The following is a 22,270-nucleotide window of genomic DNA, read 5'->3' on the forward strand; positions in this document are numbered from 1 at the left end:
CTACCATTCCCCAAGTCTAAACTGTACCCTGGCTTCCACCTAAGTATTTCTTTCCCACACCAAAGACATAGTGATCCAGAGAGCAAGCAGGGCTGATTTGCAGTCAAATGACTCTCAGCACATCTTTGTCTAAGAAGAAGCAGTCCCTAAACTACAGAGTCTAGAGGATCTGTAGAGGATCTGCTGTCAATGGGACTGCGCCACTTCAGTTATCAGGATGAGGAGAGTCAAGAGATGCTACTTACCCGTCTGCTTACTCCTGAAACACCCCCTCTGCCTTCCGTTGCCAACTTTTTGCTAAAACAATATGGCAATAGCAAGGATCTTATCATTAACCATGTACAGTTGTGCCAGGCAGTTTGAGATGCCCTTTATGTAACTTATATCATTGAACTAGTCACTAGTTCCACTAGTTACTAGTGGTACCCCTGATAGATGGGCTTTTTCACACCACTATACTGATGAGAAAATCACGATGTGGGGATGTCAGGGGCCTCCTTAGAATCCAGCTGCTATCAGGTGAAGAGTGGGATTAAAATTGGTACCCTCTCCATTTTAATTAGCCAAGCCAGCTGTGCCAATGATAATGCTGAAAGTACACAAGGTGGTGCTGTTATTAGGGAAACAGTGTGATGGAGCTGATGTGAGAATGCCATCTGCTCCAGATCTTCCTGGGCCAGCCTTCAATAAATCACCTCTTTACATCTTCACTTCCCTGGTCTCTAATGTGGGGAGTGCATCGCAATATGGATGTTGTAAGGACTGCAAATACTTGGAATAGTACCTGCACCTATATATGGGTGTACATGCTCACATTAGCACCCCAGCACTCGGCTCCTTTACTCTTATTTTCAGGTCCATTTAATTTCTGATGTCAGTTCAGGTAGAGCAGCTTCCCTGGACCCTCTTTTTCCTTCCACATGCCTACATGTGTCAGGACTCTCTCTGGTTCAGCATTCTCAACTCTCTAGTGTGTACGAGTGAAACTCCAGTGTACTTCCTAGCATTGCAGCTGTTTCAGTAGGGATGGTTTTTCTTTGTTAGTGCTCTGTTTGCAGACAAAGCCCTTCCTGTGGTGCTTCAGTGAAAATGAAACTATACAGGACCAGGACTCTGGCACATCTGCTTTTAATAAAGGCCAGTGAAAATCAGTGATTTTCAATCTTTCCTTCTAAAGGACTTTTTGAATTACTGGGGAGGGAGAAACATACAAAATCAAGAGAAAGATGGCTCAGAGGTCAAGAGCACTGACTACTCTTCCACAGGTCCTGAGTTCAATTCCCAGCACATGGTGGCTCACAACCATCTATGAGATCTGGTGCCCTCTTCTGGCCTGCATGCACACATGTAGGCAGACCATTGTATACATAATAAATAAATAAAAATAATAGTAATTCTGCGTGCAAACAGGGCCTCCTTAAAAACAAAACAAATAGAAACAAGAGTTCAAGATCATCTCTAGCAACATACGAAAGTCAAGACCAGCCTGGGCTACACGAGACCTTATCTTAAAAAAATCAAAAATAAAACTAACAAAAAATAACTTTTAAGCCTTTAAATATGATTCTTGAGAGAGAAAAAAGAAAGCTAGTGGGAGAGTGATATTGGAATCCCCAAAGAAAATGAGCTTGCTAGAGTAGTGAATGAACATTACGAGAATTCCCAGGTGTGCCTTTGTGGCTCAGAGATCCTGTGGTGTTTTGCAGATTCTGGCTGGCAGTGGAGGACCTGAAGAAAAGGCCTATCCGAGAAGTACCCTCTCGAGTGCAGGAAATATGGCAAGAATTTCTGGCTCCTGGGGCCCCCAGTGCCATTAACTTGGATTCTAAGAGTTATGACAAGACCACACAGAATGTGAAGGAACCAGGACGATACACGTTTGAAGATGCTCAGGTCAGTCCATGGTCTAACCTCTCAGATCCATGAGGCCAACAGTTTTCTGCGCTGTTTAAATATCAGGTAACTGGACACAAAATAAGTTTCCCTGATTGAGGACAGAACAAAGACATTTCAAAGTAAGTCATCTTTTAACCCCCCGGGAATGTTATTTTTTCAAATATAAATTCAGTGTTTGTATGTGAGAATTCCATGGATACTCTCGCATTATGTGTAAACTCTAACACTAACTGATGTTTCACTAGACTTGGAAGACAATAGAACATATAGATTCCCCCAAACTGCTGCAAACAGAGCAGAACCTCCCAGGTTTGGATCAAGGTGGAGTTAAATGAACATATTCTTTGCTTTGCTTGTCTCCGTTGTCCATCAGCAGCCATCAGTAAAATGCAAGAGAGGCTAGGGCATAGCTCGTCAGTAGAGCACTTATGTAAAGTGTTTAAGACTTGATCCTCAGTCCAAAGGTGAGAGAAGAGGGAGAACTCTGTACACTTATTAGGAACAGATGACTGACCGATTACCATATAAGAAAAGGGTATATAAGCACATGAGTTTGGAATTTTGTCATTTCACTAACCCAACAATTAATTTCAGACTTGAGCTTTGAGCTAATGTAAGTGTAGAAGATAATTCATCATGGAATTTGTCCCAAGAGTGAGGTCTACCCGGGCTGCCTGGCTCTCCCAGCAGCTGTGGGTGCTAAGAGCCTCCAGGATGACTGCACAGTCTTGGTGTCATATTATCCACTTCGGGCTTGGAGTCATCTTCAAGATAACAGATTTGTTTCAATTCTCAAATGTTCCACATAAATTGTCACATTGATTTGAAGTTACTTCTAATGTCCCCCTGACTAAAGTCTATGATTAAAATGATCACATATTGTTTCTCCTCCTGAGTAGCTCCCAGCCCAATGTAAACATTGATCCGGAAAAGAAATGATGGACTAAAAGATCCAAATGTCCTTTGAACATAAGGTGTTCCTATTAGCACTACAATTGCTATTTTTAGTTACTTCTGCATTTGTTCTTTAGCTACCTGAGTGTCCTCATCATAGTGTCTCGTTCTTTCATTAAACTGATAAAGGAGCCCTTCACCCATTCTCTCTTTCCAGGAGCACATTTACAAGCTGATGAAGAGCGACTCATACCCCCGCTTTATAAGATCTAGTGCCTACCAGGAACTTCTACAGGCAAAGAGAAAGGTACTGGTTCTTTGTGACCTCTCTTGACCTTAGTTCCTAGTTATAATTAATAAGAGTAAACATCTCTGCTGGGCCAGGGTTTCAAAAAAATGGTAAGTATCCATTCTCTAAGACCTTTTCCCTAACCCATCCATTTCCAAGGGTCATTTAAGTTGGTTTTGTTCCTGTGTGTTGATTGCTCTGTGTATCATTTTTTGGTTGTTTTTGCAGATGTCAATGCTTTACAAAGGCTATTAGGTGCTATTTTCATGTTTAATATTAATCTTTAGTATTTCTAGTTAAAAGAAATGAAAAACTCCAACTAGAAAAAAGTCAAGTGCTGAAACTCGAAGATGGTTTGGTTTATTTACAAAGCTAGCATGTATGTTTATAGCAAAATATAAACTTACTTTTTTCAAGGATAGCTGCTAACGTACTATAATGTTGGCAGATAATATTTTCATTTGACTTATATCCCAAACTACTTAGTATCTTGATAACCTATTTCAAACTAAGATGATAAGCAAATACATTTGGGAAGTAGTAGTAGTAGTAGACTTCACTAATTAGTTAATATTTGTAATCAAAGTCTTATTATACATAAATCTCTTATATGACCAATGTAACAATAAATAGAAAATATATAGTGAAAAATAAGCACTATTCATTGTTTTTTAATGTAAAAAAGCCCATAGATTACATTTCTAAGATTAAGCTACAGTTCTGTTAATTTATCATTTAAACTAATATGAATTTTTTTCATAGCCCATTGCCTTTATAGATAAAAATAGTTGCAAGTGGCTATACTACCCAGTGTGGCAATCATTAATGTTTAAAAATAATTTTAATTAATTGAAACTGAAACAATGTGGAGATACACAGGTCAGTACATGAACTAACCTCTTAGAGCCACAAGGCTGACAGCTCTCTGCAGTGTTCAAAGTTCAGGTAACTGGATATAAAATAAGTTTCACTGATGGAGGACAGAACAAAGACATTTCAAAGTAAGTCAACTTTGAAACCCCTGGGGAAGTGCTCAATCACTACAGCCAGAGGCTTTAATAAGAGACACAATCAAGAGACATATTCATCCTTTGAGCAATGTCTAGCCTCCAAAAATTCTCCATCAAATTAATGCTATCAGCAGAAATTCAACCTGCATAGACTATTAGGAGTTGATTCTAAAGAAATCCCACTAAATTTTCAGATATGTAGGCTTTGCAAATGTCAGCATAAAAGCTTGCCATATCTTTCTCATTTTCCGCTTAACTTCATTCTGCTTTAAATCGCACCATTTTGTTTGCTCAAGTATAATTTTGGGGTTTTATGGTGCAATCACTAATGAGCAAAGAACCTGGATCCAGAGATGAGAAGCATCCCCTGGCAGCCCCATTACCATGTGGTCATGGGTTTCATACCTGGGCTTAGTGTAGCTTTACTTTACCATCCTGTCTTTTTCTGTTCTGTTTTTCTTGCCTTTCTTTTTTTTTATGTTCCTTGTCTCCCTTAACCCTACCCCACACCACATATTTAAGTCTGGAAACTCAATGGATCGCAGAACATCATTTGAGAAATTTGCACAGAATGTGGTAAGTTTTTCGTTTTGAGGAATTACAAGCCGTTATCTTCAATGAAACTTTCCCTATTTTTAGCCCCCTTGCCCACCTTGCATCCTTTGACACCAAAAGTATTGTCTTTATTTAAACCCATAATCCTGCTTCCTACTTATCTTTCTCCCAACCCTTTATAGAGTAGAAAAAAAGCTGTCATGCAGGAACAACCACATGGGCTGAACTAAGGTTTGGAAAGAAGTGTATAGCATGATGTATTCAATGAAGGAATAAGTTACTCTTTGTGTCTGTGTTCCATGTATCCTTTTCCTTATTAAGGATAATTGCATGCATTTCTCTGCTCTTGCCCCTCAGCTCTTCATTATGCTTAAAAAATGAAGACAATGAAAGTTGTGTGTTTTCAACCTTTAAAAGGAGAAAAAGATCAATTAAGCAGTTTGAAGCCAAGTGGCTATTGGTAGCAAGCCAATTTCCCTACCCTAAAAAAGACCCACCAGTTTCCTGCTCTTATTCTGTATTTTCCACAAACGTGTTGGAGATTGTTGCATTAATCTAAGAAACCAGTAGCTATCCTCCCAGAATGTTCTTAGCCTCTTGCCATGTGTTTTGGTGATATATATTTGTTTGTTGGGTTCTCTTGTTATTTTTTATTTATTTTTATTTTTTTGTACTGTGCCAGCGCCTTTGGAACTTTCTGACATTGTGTAAGCTCAAACTAAAGACTTCAACACATTTATTTTTATAGGGCAGAAACATCCCTATTTTCCCATGCCATAAAAACTGTACACCAACACTGAGGGCCAGCACTAACCTGTTATGAAAAGAGGTAGAACAATCTTGGTTTCTACTCAAGTTTGTCTGCATCATCTGTGGAGTCGTGTGGTTAGCTCCATGCTGCTCTTTGTATGTGTACGTGTGTGTGCTGTGGCTTTTGCTGTGATGGTCAACTTCAGTGGAGTTATGTGTGCTGAGATATAAGCAACCTGAATTCAACAAACTCAATGTTTGTTTTCAGTTTCCTCCAAAGATCCACCGATGGGAAATGCTAATCTGCTCCATATCTGTTATGACAGGATAGATTATTTGAAAGACTTTAAACAGCTACATAGACTTTGAACAGTCAATGTGATTGCATCAATTAAAAGGATAGAAAATGAAAAGTTCCAAGAATTAATCACAGTACACACTGCACAAAGCTTTGGCTATCTCTATTGGAATCTCTGTCCCTTAACAGAGGGTTTCCTTTTAAAATATCTCATAAGTCAAAATGGAGAAAGACAATGACAAAATATCTCCTTAAGATTATTACTAGGAAAAGAAGCCATGATATATCATCAGGTACTCTGTATACTGCTAAAGAATTATTGAAAGTTAATCCCTTTCTGATATAATGTAGAAAGAATTTTTTTTTAAGATTGTAATGGAAGTTTCTGTGATAGAATTTAAAATAGTAACATGACTTGGGGGAGATGGAAGGGAAATGTAAAATATTTTTTCTCCAACTCCAACTCATATCTGACCCACTTCCACATTTCTGAAATAGTAGTGCATGGTCCACACTGGACACCTTAAGAAAAGAAAAACAGTAAGAAACAAGGGGAAGCTGGCCTTGATCAGCTCTCCCTTTCACCAAAATTGATACAGTTACCAGATAAGTTGCTAGTGCCTCAGGACTCTGTAGAAGGAAGAGAGAATAGTTCAAAATGCCTAGGGGTATCAACAAAATGTCAGTATCCATGGGGAAAGCTGAACCCCTTTTATTTGGTGCTATGTGTAGTTGGAGAATGCTCAGATGGAATGACATTTAACTGTTTAATTGGATAACCAGGATTCACTAACCTAGAAGGGCCAAACCCTCTTTAAAAGAGAGAGAAGGGGAGGCTAGAAAGGCTGAAGAAAAATGTTAAATTCTCTCCCCCCCCCTCTTTTTCTCTCTCTCTCCCTCCCTCCCTCCCTCATACACACACACACACACACACACACACACACACACCTACATATAAAACATACTAATTACTTTCAGATATCCCTCAGAGAGCATTAATTCTTTTCCATCCGAGAATTTTTATTGAATATTCTATTTGGTGTGGCTGTGAGGAAATCGTTATGGAAATTAAAGGTCTCAGAATGAACTTAGAGTGAGTTCAGGATCCATGAGCTGTACTGGGAATCATAAATATTGACATGCTAAGTTTTTATCAGAGACTGTTATAGGATCAATAAAATAGTTTCAACACAAGTAAAAATAAGAGATTGGGGGAAGGTAGAGTTTTCATAAGCATTTCAATGGAGCCCTAGGTGCAGGTGGCTCTGGTAGAGCAAGGGGGCGCCATGAAGGACAGTATGCAAGTCAAAATGGAAGAGAGGAAACAGGCATCAACAGGTCTCACTGTGAAACTGGGGGAGATGAGATGACAACACCCATTACTGAGACTACTGATGACTTGCCATGGGACAGGCTCTGCACCAGGAACATTGTGTCCTGTCAATTAATCTGAACCTAAGAGGAGGGAATTATAGTGCATTTTCAGTCACCCATTTTATAGGTGGAAAAAAAGAATTGGGAGGTGCATCTTCAAAGAATATGATTTTCCCAAAAAGTCACACAGTGAAGGAGCTGGCTGTGACCAAAACTTTGTTCCCTATTTGCCACCCCGTCACAGCCTCCTCTCCAACTCAGATCCACTTCAGGGCCATGCTGATTTTAGGGAGTTCAGTTTATGTGTTTCCGCACAGCACATTTGTTACCTGGGTGGTAAGAACAGAAGGATGATGTTCCCCCCTCAGGTCAGAGTCAGTGTTTTGTAACCAGCATTTCACAAAGCCAAGGGAACATTCATTAGTTATCTGACCTACCAGTCACCCCCACCCCCCCACCACCCCTGCCAAGCACATTAGAGGACCATCCTTACAGCAGAGTTGCATAGCAGTAGCTTCGGTGTTCTCAGGATATCTCTTCCCTATCCTATGTTTGTTTGTTGTCTGTACGCTCAGCAATCCCAGGGTGCTTTGTGGCACATGTTCCCTTGCTTTTCCAGTGAGGCCACTCCCCCAGCATCACTCTTTGTTGAGTATTACAGCCAGGATTGAAAGGAGAATTTGCTTACTTGAAACCTATTACTCTCTACAGACTGTGTTTCTTCTTTCTGCTACGCCCAAAACAGAGGATATGAGTCTAACTCACATTTGTGCAATGCCTTCACACTGGCTTGTTTCAAGGGGGAAAAAAAAACAACCTAATTACCTGTGACATGCTCTTTTATTTCTCTATTTTTCTTATCATTAGAGAAATTCCTTAAGGTCTGTCTTTCAAAGGTCACTGTGACCTTTCATGCCCTCAAGTGTCACTCATACTAAGTTTATTCTCCTCTCCTATGGAGCCTGTGTTTTACTGAGTGTGAACATCGTTTCCTACCTCCTTCACCATCGAGTGCATCACCACTTCTCCATCTGTTGAACTGCCATAACGGCTGTTTAGCACAGGAGCCTCACAGAAGAACAGATAGGACATAAGGGGGAAAGAGTGCATGAGGATTGATCAGCAATGCCATCTGTCAAGGTTCATAAATCAAGTATCAGTGACTCATCCTCTCCTTCACTTGTGTGAAGAGGAAACTGAATCAGCTTGGCTTTGTGTTACAAAAGTGGGAACTGTAGAAATGAGTACTAGGGGATTTTAGTGACAAGTTCCCAGGGATTCAGCAAGCTAACCTCTTTTTGGAGGATAGTTTTGTTCTGTTCCAGTGAAGACAGTTATCTTTAGAGCCTTTCAACGAATCGGTAGAAAAGCTGTAAAGGTCTTCTGAGCCACGCCATGCCCGCTGCTCTGGCCTACTTGAGCGAAATGGAAGCACCAAGCTTTGCCATTGCCTTCTGGAGACTGTAATTCATGGTCTGGAGCGGTGATAGAGACTCTGTGCCAGAACTGATTCTTATCTTGTGATGTTAGAGAAACAATCCTGGGCCTCACACATGCTGGTTAATACTATACCACTGTAATAACCACATCAGGTCCCACTTTCTGAGACAGTTTTCACAGGAGGCTAGCTTGACTGGGAAAGGAGTTGATCTTTCTGAAACAAATCTTCATTAGCAATGTAGCCCAGTAGTCTAAATATTAACAGGATAAAATACAAATATGAAACATTAAACAATGAGAAAGATTCAAAACTTAATTACTCTTGAATGCTCTTTTTTTTTTAACTAAAGCTAGGAAGTTGGTTTTCTTTGTCAATTTTGAGATAGGGTTTCCCACCATAGCTAAGGTTTGTTCTTGAACTCTCTACCATCTAGCTTTTCTCTCCTGAGTGACAGGGTTTCAATGGTTCACCACACTCAATTGCAATGAAATTCTTTACCTACTTTTATGCAGAATCTGTGTTAGTGGCAAAATATTCTTCAGCCTTAGAGTTTGACATGCTTGTTTACAGCCCAGCATGAAGTCTAGATCTGTGTCTTAGCATGTGAGTTTTTGAAAGCATTTCAACTGCTGGACCCCAGCTTCTCCAACTATATATCTCACTACCCTGAATCAGATCTTCCCTTATTTGTTCATGGCCATTAAAGATCAAAAGATGATAGGTATCCTTCAAGTTAAATATAGATTTTCTTCTCTTGGTATATTCATTTAAAAATTGAACTCATTGTCTCCAAACTCTTTTTATGCCTCATTGTGGTGTCTATAGGGAACTTGCACCCCACTGCACCTGCTTACTTACTGACCAGGACTGACCCCTGCTGATCTGCACTCCCTTGAGCTGTTGGATCCTAGGACATCTTTTCCTTATGGCTGTGTCTTGGCAATGCAATCATCCATCCTCTGCCTGCCAGTGTCCTGGACAAAGAGGTCTTCTCCAAGGAAGCTTTTACTTTAGGTCAGCAGATACTCTTAGTACAGTGCAGTGTCAGAGAAAACCAACTGAACAAAGGGGAGAGTTTGAAAGCTAAGAGGTCTCAACTTACTATAGAATCATTCATGGCTAATAAGAATCTTAAGTTTGGGGAAAGCTAAGCAGAAGAAACTTGCTGGGACCTTACAGACAGAAGATGATATAAGGAGATTTGTGTAGATTTTCTGTGCTATTGATAGTGTGTTATATGTGATGTTTTCCCCTCAAATAAAATATATTCAGTAAAATTCCTTGAAAAAAACTGCAATATAACTGTAGAAGTAAACATTCTCACTTGCTCAGTCTCATTCTAGAGCTCATTTTTTCCTAACACAAGCCCTCACACCAGCCATAGAAATGATCCATTCTGGTTGGCAAGAATAGACTTCTTACTTTCCTGTTTTCCAAAGCACTCGTGTTATTCTTCAATACCAGAAGCCCACCCCTGCCGACTGGTTCCTCGATTGCTGAAAGCTGTAGGCAATTTCCAGGGGTCTTGCCTTGTTTTCTAAGATTCCAGTCTTTGAATGAGTGACTTTTAAGTTGGTTTTTATTAAACAATGTGAAAAATATACTGTATAATCCTCTCACCATGACTGTAAACATTTGGGGAGTTTGGTGCTGTTATGCTGGGGAGTCAGGCCCTGAGTGGTGTTGTGAGCTCTATGTGTACAGTACCCTTTCTTGCCCAACCCTGGATGACTTCTGTTTAGGTTGGATCCAGAGCACTTCTGGTTGAGACTTGGCTGTTTAGGCTTCCCATCCCCATAAGGTGGCTGAGAAAGATGTATGTAGTCTCACCATTGCAAACACTAGACCAGAAAACTGACCTGGGAATCTAGCATGCACTTCTGTGTTACACTCACACTGTTGCTGTATGGACTGTTAGACTAATCTTTAGACCATATGTCAACATTAACATATATTGTGTCTCTGTGGTATGACAGGTCATGTGCTTATCCTATGTGCTTTTTTAAAGATAGCCAGTTGGACTGGGATGTCGCTTTGTATGTAACAGGGTTTTTGCTTGGCATATGTGAGGTTCTAGGTGCCACACTCAGCACCACAAAAACATTTCTTCAAATATAGATTAGCTTATTTATCCTTATTTTGGTTTTGCTCCCTGATCACAATATCATATTCTATCACAAAGAAGCAGGGACAACACAGTGAGCATCCAGACAGCTTATCTTATAGACTGTAGTTCTAGCAAGGAAGTTGTAGCTACATCCATGAAGCCTGTTAACATCTTTAATAAACATAAACATCCACCTTAATGAAGCAGACTGCTTCCCATGAACAACCATCACATCATGCCAACAGACTAGAAACCGAGAGAGAAAAACCTTTATGTTTCATGTCTTTGCCCCTGAGGATTCAGTGTAAAGAAGGTTTTGTGTACTCTTTGCCCCTCAGCTAAAGTGCTATTGCAGCTAAAGTACGGTTGCAGGCACATTCATGTGAAAAACCTGCATTAGACATCCCTATGACACCTTGGATGGAAAACACTTAGGAAACGGTCATTAGACCTCTCCCACAGACAGAAAGCAAACCTGATCGAGAATGAACGAGTGTCTCCTCTTTCTTCCTTTATGGATCTTAAACCCATCTCTTTCATCATTTTCCTGGCAGACAGTGGCTATCCATCTTGTTTTAGTGTAACTGGTTGTGGTGATAACGTGCCTGAGAAAATAATTTCAGTTTCCCAGCAGCGTGCCATAAATCCATTGGTGAAATGTTTCTGGACCATGTAGCCTAATTTAGTTTGGAAAGGATAACTTTACTCTCCCCTGACAGCATCATTAGCTCGGAAACTGTCACTCAAGGGTGTACAAGCTATGAAGTAGGTGTAATAGTGAATGTTTTGCTACCGAGTACCCACTGCACCACCAGAGGCTCCAGGGGAACACAAGTGGGACTACTGAGCAGTGTCCAAGTCATTCTACAGGTGCCAGAGGCAGAGCTGCTACCAGAATTTTCTGAGTTCTACTGGGTGTGAAGCCCTGTTTTTTGTGCTGCTGGTTGGGAGACCTCAAGGAAGACCATTGGAGAGGCTTCTGAGATAAATGTATATAGTCAGTGGCAGCATGCCTTCGGCCACCACTGGGTTCTTTTCTGTAGCAAATGGTTGTTGAGTCCCTACACTGGGTAGGACTTTGCTCTCTGGTTGAGAATACATAGGTAATAAGACATACATAGGTGCCTGCTCTGAGCAAATTTATGATTTGTAAGAAGACAGAGGTGATTCAGGTTACTCTCTTGAGATGCTGCTAGCATGCATATCTAAATTGATTCTCTCTTCCTATGGAAGCTGATTGTCCAGTGAACAGATGGAGGCTTCCACCCACTTCCTTAGTGTGAGTCACCATAGTTACCCGGGAGCCCAAAGACGACAGGGAAGAGAAGGATTAGAGCCCGTGGAAGGGGCCTGCAAGATTAAAACTAAAAAGAGGCCTGAGGACTCAACAGACTCGGGCCAGGACTAGTGTGGAGGTTTCAGTGGGAGCAGCAGAGCACAGGAGAAGACAATCAAGGAGCCAGACTGTGTTCCGGATTTGCCCAGTGGATGCACACATCTTGGGCTGCAGTTGACGGCAACGAGGAAGCTCAGAAATGCTACAGAGCAGGGGATCCTTCCACGAGACCAGTGGCTACTATCCTAACACACATAGTAGGAGATTATGACTAGAACATGGCTGCTCAAGTAAGAGAAGGAAAGGAGGAAGAAAATTTGGAACACCAACAACATGTTTACTGCAACATTTTAAAGCCATATTTACTGGAAAATAAGATTAAACTTTGAACTGTTTCATTTAGGATTCATAATCATGATACAGCAATCAATATTATTTTTCATTGTCACTGTTTTCTTTTTTTTATTTAAGATTCTTGAGCTTAAATTGCAACTCTGGTATGTCTCAAGTTTCTTATCATCTTATATCCATGCACTGAACTGTCACTGAATGAAGCAGAAAGATACAGCAATGTTTGTGTGCATATAAGTACTTAACATCACAGCTCCTGGCTACATACTTTGTAGGAAGTCAACTCAGTCTCAATCTTAATTATCTCATTAAGCTAAGTGGCATGCAACAGGATTAAATAAACAAAATCTCATCAGGGTTCTAAGGACGATGGGTGTGCATATTCTCTTTTAAGTGTGTTTCATGTAGCTGGGGAAGTGTGAATAGAACTTCAGTAGATAAAGATAAGGCTCCTTGTGACATCCAATTTAATTGCCACTAACAGAAGAGTCAGATTTCAATTATGTCTCTCTATGTGACTACTTACTTGACAGTTCAATCTTTCAGCCAAGACGCCTATTTCTCATTTTCTTTCATCCATTCTAAAACCACATATGGGGCCATATATGTTCCTTGAAACTCCCTGTGAAACATTTTTCAGAAAAGAGGAAGGCACTTTGATGCTGATAGAACGCAGTGGGGGCAATTTTTAACTCTTCTATCATTTGCGCTCATTCTTGGAGACCATTTAAAATAGCAAGACAAGAGACCATTTTGTAGAACTTGCAAGGCTTTGTGTGCTTGGAAGTATTATGAGTGCATCTGTAGCCACCCCACTGTGGTTTCCATGCACCCGAGCAGACCACACAAGCAGCCTGGATTGGGCAAGATCAGGCGAGTGCAAAAGGCCTCACATTCTTACTGCTGCACCGTTCTTGTTCGCCAGTGCTTGGGGTCTGAGTGACATGAACAATATTAGACAATCGCACATTCACTCATTATTCCTGTGACATCAACCAGTGAGAAGCCAACAATAAAACAGGATGTGGCAATGACTGTACCTTTAAAGTTCAATCCATCAACTATTATATTGTTTCTAGAAGGAGGAAAAAATGTTCATCTGTCCTTTGTTTTGTTTCTCCAAACTATACAGATGACTTTGGCATTAAAGATTGTTTTTTACTTTTATGTAGTTCATAAACAACACACACACACACACACACACACACACACACATTCACAATAGACATTGCTCAGTTACTACAAAATGGAACAATAACCACCCATGAATTAGAGTGTTTGCTTAAAATATACATATTACTGTCTAGTAAGAACATATTGCTAATTCCAGAAATAAAACAAAAGTCATCGGGAAATCTTTCTCTTTTCTAATTTTAAATTATAAATCTACAAGGTGTTTTGAGAAGATACTGAAAAAAATGGTATTGTGGTCATCTCAGCATTGCCAAAGAATTTAGCAGAATCTGCTCAGCCAGGGCAGTCCCTGGGATCTTCTTCCATGGCTCACTGTATTGGTTGGCCCCTGACTGACAGAAACATGATACATCTAGGCAGCAGAGGCATCAACTCCATCTTTAAGAGATTCCTCCTTGTTTCTAGGAGCATCTACTCTTCTGTGGCCTCCAAGAACCACCTCTACTTCTGCTTCCTGTAACAGAGCAGAGCAAATCAAACCCCTCAACTAGGTGACCACAGGGAATCACTTGATGTCATGCTGTATGTCAACTCTTCCCAAGTTTTCTTTTTGTTTCCCTTGGTTACAATTTCCAGTGCTGCCTTTCTAAGTAGGATCCAACTTTCCACAATCTCGAATTACCAGTAGCCTAGAAAATGCAAATTCTGGGAGCTCATTTCCCGTACATTAAATTTTAGAGTCATTCTCCATGTGTCTCTGTCTCTGTCTTTCTCTGTCTCTCCTAAATGGTTACAAGCATCTTGGGACAGTACAGTGCAAGGACTGTCATCTTTGCAGTGTTCACACTCAAGTTCTTCTTACCAAATATCAGTATTTCTCACTTTAACTACATCAGAGACCCTGCAAGGATTCCTGTAGCACAGCTTGATGGAAAACCTCTCGCCTCCATCCAAACCTCTTTAACTGATACTTGTGATGATCATGTTCCTGGCATGAAGACCATGCTCTGTGAGACTCTGCCTTGCACAGGACAGTACCCCCACCCTCTCCACTGATCAGTGCTAAGCACAAAGACAGTGTCGCAGCTGATAAGCTGCTCTCCAGTTGTATGAGTTCAATTCCACAACCTCCACCGGAATTGTACAGCATTGAGTCAGTTGTGTTTCTTCTTATGACTATTATGGAATCCTTGCACTTATATATAATTTATTAGCACATAAATAAAGTATGAAATGTGAATATGAAAATGATATTTCTGTGAAAACTGAGCAGAACACTTTAAAATACTTGAGAAGGGAAAGGTACTTTAAAAGTTGTCATTACATAAAATCTGAGTAGGTCTTGCATCAGGAGGAAGAGCTCTCCTGCTTTTTCTTTACTCATTTTCTATCCTGTCACTACGTCAACTGATCATCAATGTCTGCTCCAGTCCATCAAAAGCTCTCCTAGATCACAACCCCTCACAATACTTAATATGTGACCCAACAAGATACCACCTCCCTGATTTGTCTCCTGAATACATTTGACAATCTAACTGGAAAACTGCATTAGCTTTCCAGCCCCATCCTCCAGCCATAACAAAGTAGAATCATGTGGTGCTTTAATAAAATGTTTGAAACATTGTTTTTCCTTGTGAGCTGTAGTTATGTTTTCTACTCTTGGCTTTTGTTTCTAGACTTTTTGTTTGTTGCTTATTCATTTTAATGTCAATTTGAATTTTTTATCTTCTTCCTGTTTTGCCCTGTTATTACATTTCACAGTTCATCTCTGTCCTTGCTGTCTCTGTACTTATTTGGAGTATATCTTGGTCAGTCTTTGGAAGATGATGATCAAGTTTGCATCATGCATGCATTCTCTCTGTATTCTATTAACATTTCGTTCAGACTAACAATGGAAATGCCCTAAAGTACTGGGAAGACAGCAGAAGCTGCCACTCTAGTGAACAGCACACCTTGGAGGTGGTTGTTTACCTAGTTATGAACTGCATCTTTCTCTGTCTCATCCACAGAGATGCCATGAAAGGCTGCTCCACGCCGTACTTAGCCCAAGAGCCTTTGTTTAAAGCAAGCTCCTGCCCTCAAATCTGGTAAACCCTTTCTAAAAACTGTCAATACGCATGTCCAGACAGATACACAGCTAATAGAGTTGATGTACAGGAAGTTCTTGGTAAACAGTAACCAGAAGAGAAATCTGCCATTAGGAGAATTAGCAAAGAACTTGGGCAGTTTTAATGATAAATGCAAATAGTTAATAAGTATATGAGAAAGCCGAGAGCCTAATGTTATTAATAGCCAAGTACAAACCAGAAAATAAAATAGCTTATTACTACAAAGGGGCTGTGTTTCCTTCCATATTATTATATAGAGTGTTAGACAAGGGCTGTGAAAGCAGATTCTGGTTGTGCTGTTACATACTTGGTAACCCCACCTATGCAGGTGGTTAAGGCAGGAGGATTATATATTCAAGGCCAATCTGGAGCGCTTGGTGAAATCCTGTCTCCAAATAAAATGAATGAAGACTGTGAGTGTAGAATGTTTGTATAGCATGCCTCAAGGCATGGATTAGAAAAATGGGTGGTAGGAGAAAGGGAGAAAGGGAGGGGTAAGGGAAAGGGAGGAAGGGAGGGAGGAAGGAAGGAAGGAAGGAAGGAAGGAAGGAAGGAAGGAAGGAAGGAAGGAAGGAAGGAAGGAAAGAGATGAAAACTAGACAATCTTATACAATGTTCCTACAAGTATAAACTGTTATCTTTTTCTGGAATAGAACTTGATAAAGTATTCTAAAAGCTTCCAAATTCTTGCACTTTAAATCAATAATTCAATTTAAAGTAACTTAATCCTAATAAACCCAGATGTTCTGACATGTATCATATAATTGCTAAATATAGAAACTCTTAAGGTCTAAAAATCAAAACTTTCTTAATCCATCAGAGCCTATCTACTGCACTATTGCACACATATTAAAAATTAGACTTAGAACAGTGGCTTTTGTGTTTTTCAATATCACCTGCATTTGACCCATTTGATTGATACATTTTACATGTGTGTCTACTATACATAAACACACATACATGAACACTATACTTGTGTATGTTGACATTTTATGAATTAAAACATTTCACTAGCAGTAAATTCCTCTATTTGATGTAACCCCTTGTGATATTTTCTAACCTAGTCTATGATATTTAAATTTTTCCTAAATACTGCTGCATCTACCTAAATCGATTTTGTCAAATATTAGTTGGAAAAGTTATTTTACAAGAAACATGTGTAACTGGGTGATTGATTAACATGAATCATTTAAATGTACCTGCTATAATAAGTCCACATCTGTAGTGTAATTCATTTTGTTTTTTAAAAGCTCTAAAATGTGATTTTTAATAAAAAGTTGAAAGGTATATTAGTTTGTAAATAATTATTCTTTAAGTTATATTGTTTCTTCCTTCCATTCATCTGTATTTTTATCCAATGATTGTCTACTTTATAATTTTAAGTAAGGAAATGATATTATTTGGCTTATGATCTTTCTTAACCCATAGAGAGATCTGTTGTCAGTGCTGAAGTGTTCAGCTGTTCAAAGCTATGTCCTCTAAGTCAAGAAATTCAATATTAAAAGGACACAATCCTCTTCCTTTTCGTCAATCTCAGAATTGCTATACACCTAACATTATAGGAAGTTGTAGTCATTCACAATTTCACTAGAATTACCTACCATGCTTTAATAAGGTAGCTTGCATTTTTACTGTAAGAATTGGTTTTTATCAAATCAGGAAAGAACTTTCAGGACAGGCAGTATAGATTCAATTTCTTCTTAACCATCTTCCAAATTGAAAAGACTAGATTCTGTTAGTGAATTTGTTAATATATAAGATGAGATCAGTGTCTCTCCATCACTCAGTCTCTGCTCCTTCACCCTCACCACATCAAGCCTCTTCTACCTTGAATTAGAAGTGACTTAATCCAAAGACACTGAAGCCTTTCTTACCTCCATTTGTAAAATTTATGCTTGAAATGATGTTTCCAGTGAGAGAGTTCAGCACATAGAAGGAACTGTGAACTTATTTGGGGACTTCTATAAGCCTAATGTTGTTTAAAAGCAGTTCAATAACTTCTCCAGGGTGAGTGACAAACAAAATAATACTTAGAGGCGTATAAGTTCATGAATACAGAACTGAGGGAGGGGAATGGAAAAGTCCAGGGAGCAGAGATGTGGATAGGATGTTTATCATTGAAGGCTGAATAAAGGGCACAGCTATGTGCAGAGAGAGAGGGTCCTGACAGAGAGAGCAGCAGGTGCCATGCCAGCTGAAGAACCATTGTATAGTGACAGTAGGCAGACTAGAAGGACAGAGAAGCTAGATGAATGATTCTGAAATCTAGGAAATTGTGAGACAAGAGCATTTTCAACATGAGAGTAAAAGAGTTTATGCCAGTAATTCATTTTCTTATATGAGTGTGTTCACGTGGTCAGCTGTGTTGATTTCATGTCTAAAAACTAGACATTCATCAGACCACATAAATCACTGGGACATTGTTCTAGAATGTGCTTGTAAATCTATAGGAACGTGTAGTAGAAGTGTGGGTATTTACAGGACACCAGCAAGAAGGAACTATAATGAAATAGCAAGAGCTATGAGGCCGAGTTAAACATAGAGGTGAGGTGGAAATAATCTTATGCTTTTCATAATAATACCGGTGACTAAGGTCTATGGTTAAGGTCGATGGCTAAGGTCAGTGACCATCTCCTGTAACTCTGCTCATATTGCTCTTCATTCTACTTGCAAGGCAGTGTACTTTCATGATGATCATAAACTTATGGCATTCAACTGCTCAGGAAAATGTAGCTTCTTGTACTTGCTTATGGGTCAAGCTATGCAGAAAAGGAAAGTGGAAAACTGTTTCTATGTTCCCATTGTCCCAAGTTCCATGCTGTGGCTAAGTGCCTGGCCTTCCTGCCCATTCTCACAGAATTCTACACTCTTTGTCTCATCTCTGCTTTAAGACCAAGAATGAGGTTTTTAAATCAGTTAAAATTCATAACTTTGAGTACATATGTCTCTAATCTCAGCAACTTGGATTTTGATGTAGGAAGATCATAAATCCAAGGCCTTCCTGGGCTATAGAATGAGGTCAAGGCCATCCTGGGCAACTTGTTGAGACTGTATCTAAATAAAAAATTAGTAAGAGGCCTGAGGTTATACTGTGTGGTAGAGTGCTAAGGCATGTGTGTGTCAGTACCTACACCATAAAATAAACATCTTATAAATTGTTGTTTGGGGGCTTGTTGGTTCTTTTCCCCTTAATTACAGCAAAAGCTCTTGTAATTGTTAAGAAAAAAAAGGTGTGGTATAGTCGGAAATTTCTCAGTCCTGCCCAGCTCTATGGTCTGGACAAATCTCTCCCACCCATAGTCCCACAGCCACTTATAAAATAATTACCTGGAGGCTTATATTAATTACAAACTGCATGGTCTATGGCTCAGGCTTCTTGCTAGCTAACTGTTTCATCTTAAATTAACCCATTTCTATTCATCTATTTCTTGCCACATGGCCATGGCATTACCGGTCTGTGGGCATCTTTTTGCTCCTTGGGTAGCCACTGGCCTCTCTCTTACCTCTACCTTCTTCTTCCCATCTTCAGTTTGAATGTACTGCCTAACCTTATTCTGCCTGACCATTGGCCAAACAGCTTTATTTATCAGCCAATGAGAGCAAAACATATTCACAGCATACAGAGAGGCATCCCACAGCAGTATGGTCTGATAAAGGTAGCATTTTATAGTGAGATACAGGAGCTCTGTTTATATGACTCTTGTATTGCAGGTTAAGGCAATGCTCCATCTTCTCCTCTGTACTGGGCTTGATTTATTCAAAAACTGATCACAGGCTTATTTTTCTAGTATACTGTCCATCAGCTATGTATTCCAAACACTTACAGTATCTTGAGTTTTAGGTTTAGTCTAAGTGTCTGTTTGTCTTTTCTATAGATTTGTTTCTGCTGTATTCTCCCTGAGACTGATAGAAGGGTTTTACATCTCCTGACATTCATGTAGTCTCAAGATAAAGATAGTTTCTCTTCATATGGAATTATTAAATTATTATAAGCAAGAAAATTTGTAGGTGAATCCTACTGGTGAGGTTTTCTTTAGCCCCTTTTAATTGATAGAGTTAAGAGTTTAGAATTTAGCTGTAAAGTCTCTCTACTCCTTCAACATAGTTATCCAAAGATAATGGTCAGGGACTAATTCTTCGTGACTTCTTGGGAACTGCCTCAAAATGGCTATTGCAAATGTCTCACATGCCATTTAAAAGACGAATGTGCACATCCCTAGGAGGAGGAACCAGTGTTCTTAGGCCCTTAACACTTTCCAACAGGGTGAGCACTCTCAAAGTCAGGACTGTGTCTTTTCCACAAGGAAGCAAGGCAGGCTACACACAGGGTCTAGATCTTTAAATGTAGGTGAGCCACCAGACACACATGTTGCCTCTGTCACTCTAGACTCTTAAGACCTTTTCACTACTAGTTGCACCCAGTGTCTCTTTTTAAATATCGTGATGCACAGAGCCAATACTCTCATTGCATAGCTGATAAGTCAGTAGTATACATGGGCATAGGCACACACCGTCTCCTTTCCGATCATTGTTTCTTTGATATCTCAAACCCCCAGGTTGACCGTGACACTGTTTCACTATGGGCTTCCATGTTTTTAAGTTATTTCCTAGGACAGGGCTAGCCAAGGTGAACTTGGACCAGACCTTACTTTTAGTGACATCTATAATATACCAGATGTTAGCAGTCTTCATGATTTGCAGGAATTTAAAAACAAATAAAAAAATACAGAAAGAGAACAGTGTTCCCTTTAAATTAAATTTATAAGTAAAAAGTGACAAAGGTTTCTATTAAATAGAATATAATCATGTCCAAGATTCAAAGGACCTCTTATCCCAATACAGCTATTTTATTCTTTTCTAGAATTTTTATCTAAATCATGTTAGTCCATAGTTTTAAGAGAAATGGTTCTATATTAGCTTAGTCTTCTACTCTCCTTCTGCCCCAAAAATCACATTAGGAAGAATAAACCCCCTTTCAAGATAAATTATTCATATCAAAATAAATAAGTACTCACACACATGCATTTATATTAACTGCATATACTACAGTAGCAAATACAGCAGAGTATCATCTTTGGACATGGAAAAGTGCTTTTTAATTCTAACATAAGTTAAATACCTTATTGCCTATGTTTTGGATGGAGAAGGAGTAAAATCTTAGTTTTTAATTCCTTAGTGATTTTTCTGCCTTTCACAACATCAGAATAGTAACTATGGATCTGGGTTTCATAAGATACCAGATTTCCTTACATAAAAGATAGTATTAACAGCATTTACAATAATAAGGTCACAGCCAAAATAAACTGACTCCAAGGATGTCCTAAGAACAATTTTAAAACATTTGCCTGCATCAGTGTTCCAAGCAAGATTTTAAAGCAGATGCTATTATTTTTCTCCATTTATGGATGAGAAAACAGGTGCAGGATGGGAAGCGGTAGTCTTTGTACCTTCAGGCTGCTCTAACAAAATCCCTAATGCAACACACACTTTGCTCCCAGAGCAACTAGAGACTGAGATGTCAGTGAATTCCATGGCTTCTGGGGATCCATTTCCTGGTTCACAGATGGCAGTCTCTTCTTGTGTCCTCACATGGAGGCCCAGAATCTCGTTTGGATGTGTTCTGTAAAACTATTGTGGGCAAGAAGTGTGTGCTGATTGCAAACTGCTTTTTGCTATTTTCTTTGGAGGGAAGGAGCTAAGCATAGCCTGGTATGACATGCTTTCCTTAAACATTAGAAGTTTCTACTGCCAGGCGCTAAAAGTTAAGCTAGGAGCCCTTTTCCAACCAAAAGAAAATACCTTGCCTCTCATGGCTGCCATATTGTCAGCCAAAGACCATACAAGGTATAAAGAAAAGCTTATCAATTATGAATTATGGGGTTACTAATCTTTACTAGTGACTATAGAGTTATTAATCATTTCTTAAACATATCATTCTTTGCCTAAAATGTGGCAGCTTTAGGCTGAACATTTGTGCTACCCAGCCAAAAAAAAAAAAAATACCACGCATTAAATTCTAGAATCGCAAGGATATAGGACTAACGGGAAAATTGGGGGCCTGATTAGATCTTAAGGGAGGAGGTTTGATAAATGGGGCTAAGTGTTTTATGAAAAAGGCCCCAGGAGCCTCTTCACTTCTTCTCTCCTGCAAGGATGAGATTGTGCTATTTGTGGACCAGAAGAAAGCCCCTCTCCAAAAAAAAGTACCCACATTTAGCCTCTCGGCAACATGGAAAACACATTTCTCCTGTTTATATGCACTCAGTCTGTGCATTCTCTCTTCAGCAACAGCTTGAGACAATAGTTGTGAGAGATGATCTCTCACACAGCCCTTGATCAAACTCAGCTCCATTAGGCATCAAGTCAAGGATACAGCTGTGACACAAGTTATTTCCCAAATACTATAATTTCTCCAAAAAAAAAAAAAAAACCCACCCCTATTTCATCCCTTCCAAAGGGGGGAAAATAATTAAATAAGCAGGCCAATCACTTTTATATTAGAACCTAAAAAATGAGAGATGAAATAACTTGTCAATAACTTATATTCACATTTAAAAATATAGCTCTAGAATACTCACAATGATTAGAAATGACTTACTGGTCAAGATTTCAAAAAAAGAACAAAACAAAGAAAAAAATTCCATTTATTCTCTGTAATAGTATATCAGCAAAATATGTGGAATTAAAATACATGGAATGAATATATATACATGAATATATATACAAG

The 22,270-nt window shown here is 39.3% G+C and overlaps 1 protein-coding gene across 5 annotated transcripts in view; it reads left to right on the forward strand.

The window, feature by feature from the left end:
- The window catches only part of Rgs7 (regulator of G protein signaling 7), a 408,648-nt gene that overhangs the window by 384,888 nt on the left and 1,490 nt on the right, over window positions 1-22,270 (forward strand). For 3 of the 5 annotated variants that reach the window (XM_037211205.1, XM_028865540.2, XM_037211204.1), the window contains exons 14-16: window positions 1,707-1,893; window positions 3,008-3,097; window positions 5,393-5,473. In XM_037211205.1, the coding sequence (XP_037067100.1) occupies window positions 1,707-1,893; window positions 3,008-3,097; window positions 5,393-5,467 (352 nt within the window). In that variant the 3' untranslated portion in view covers window positions 5,468-5,473. Of the gene's footprint in view, window positions 1-1,706; window positions 1,894-3,007; window positions 3,098-5,392; window positions 5,474-15,444; window positions 15,523-22,270 lie in introns of all 5 variants that reach the window. The other 2 variants (XM_028865541.2, XM_028865543.2) reach the window with 2 other exon arrangements.

The sequence above is a fragment of the Peromyscus leucopus genome, chromosome 15 (assembly GCF_004664715.2).
Source record: "Peromyscus leucopus breed LL Stock chromosome 15, UCI_PerLeu_2.1, whole genome shotgun sequence".
Classification (NCBI taxonomy): domain Eukaryota; kingdom Metazoa; phylum Chordata; class Mammalia; order Rodentia; family Cricetidae; genus Peromyscus; species Peromyscus leucopus.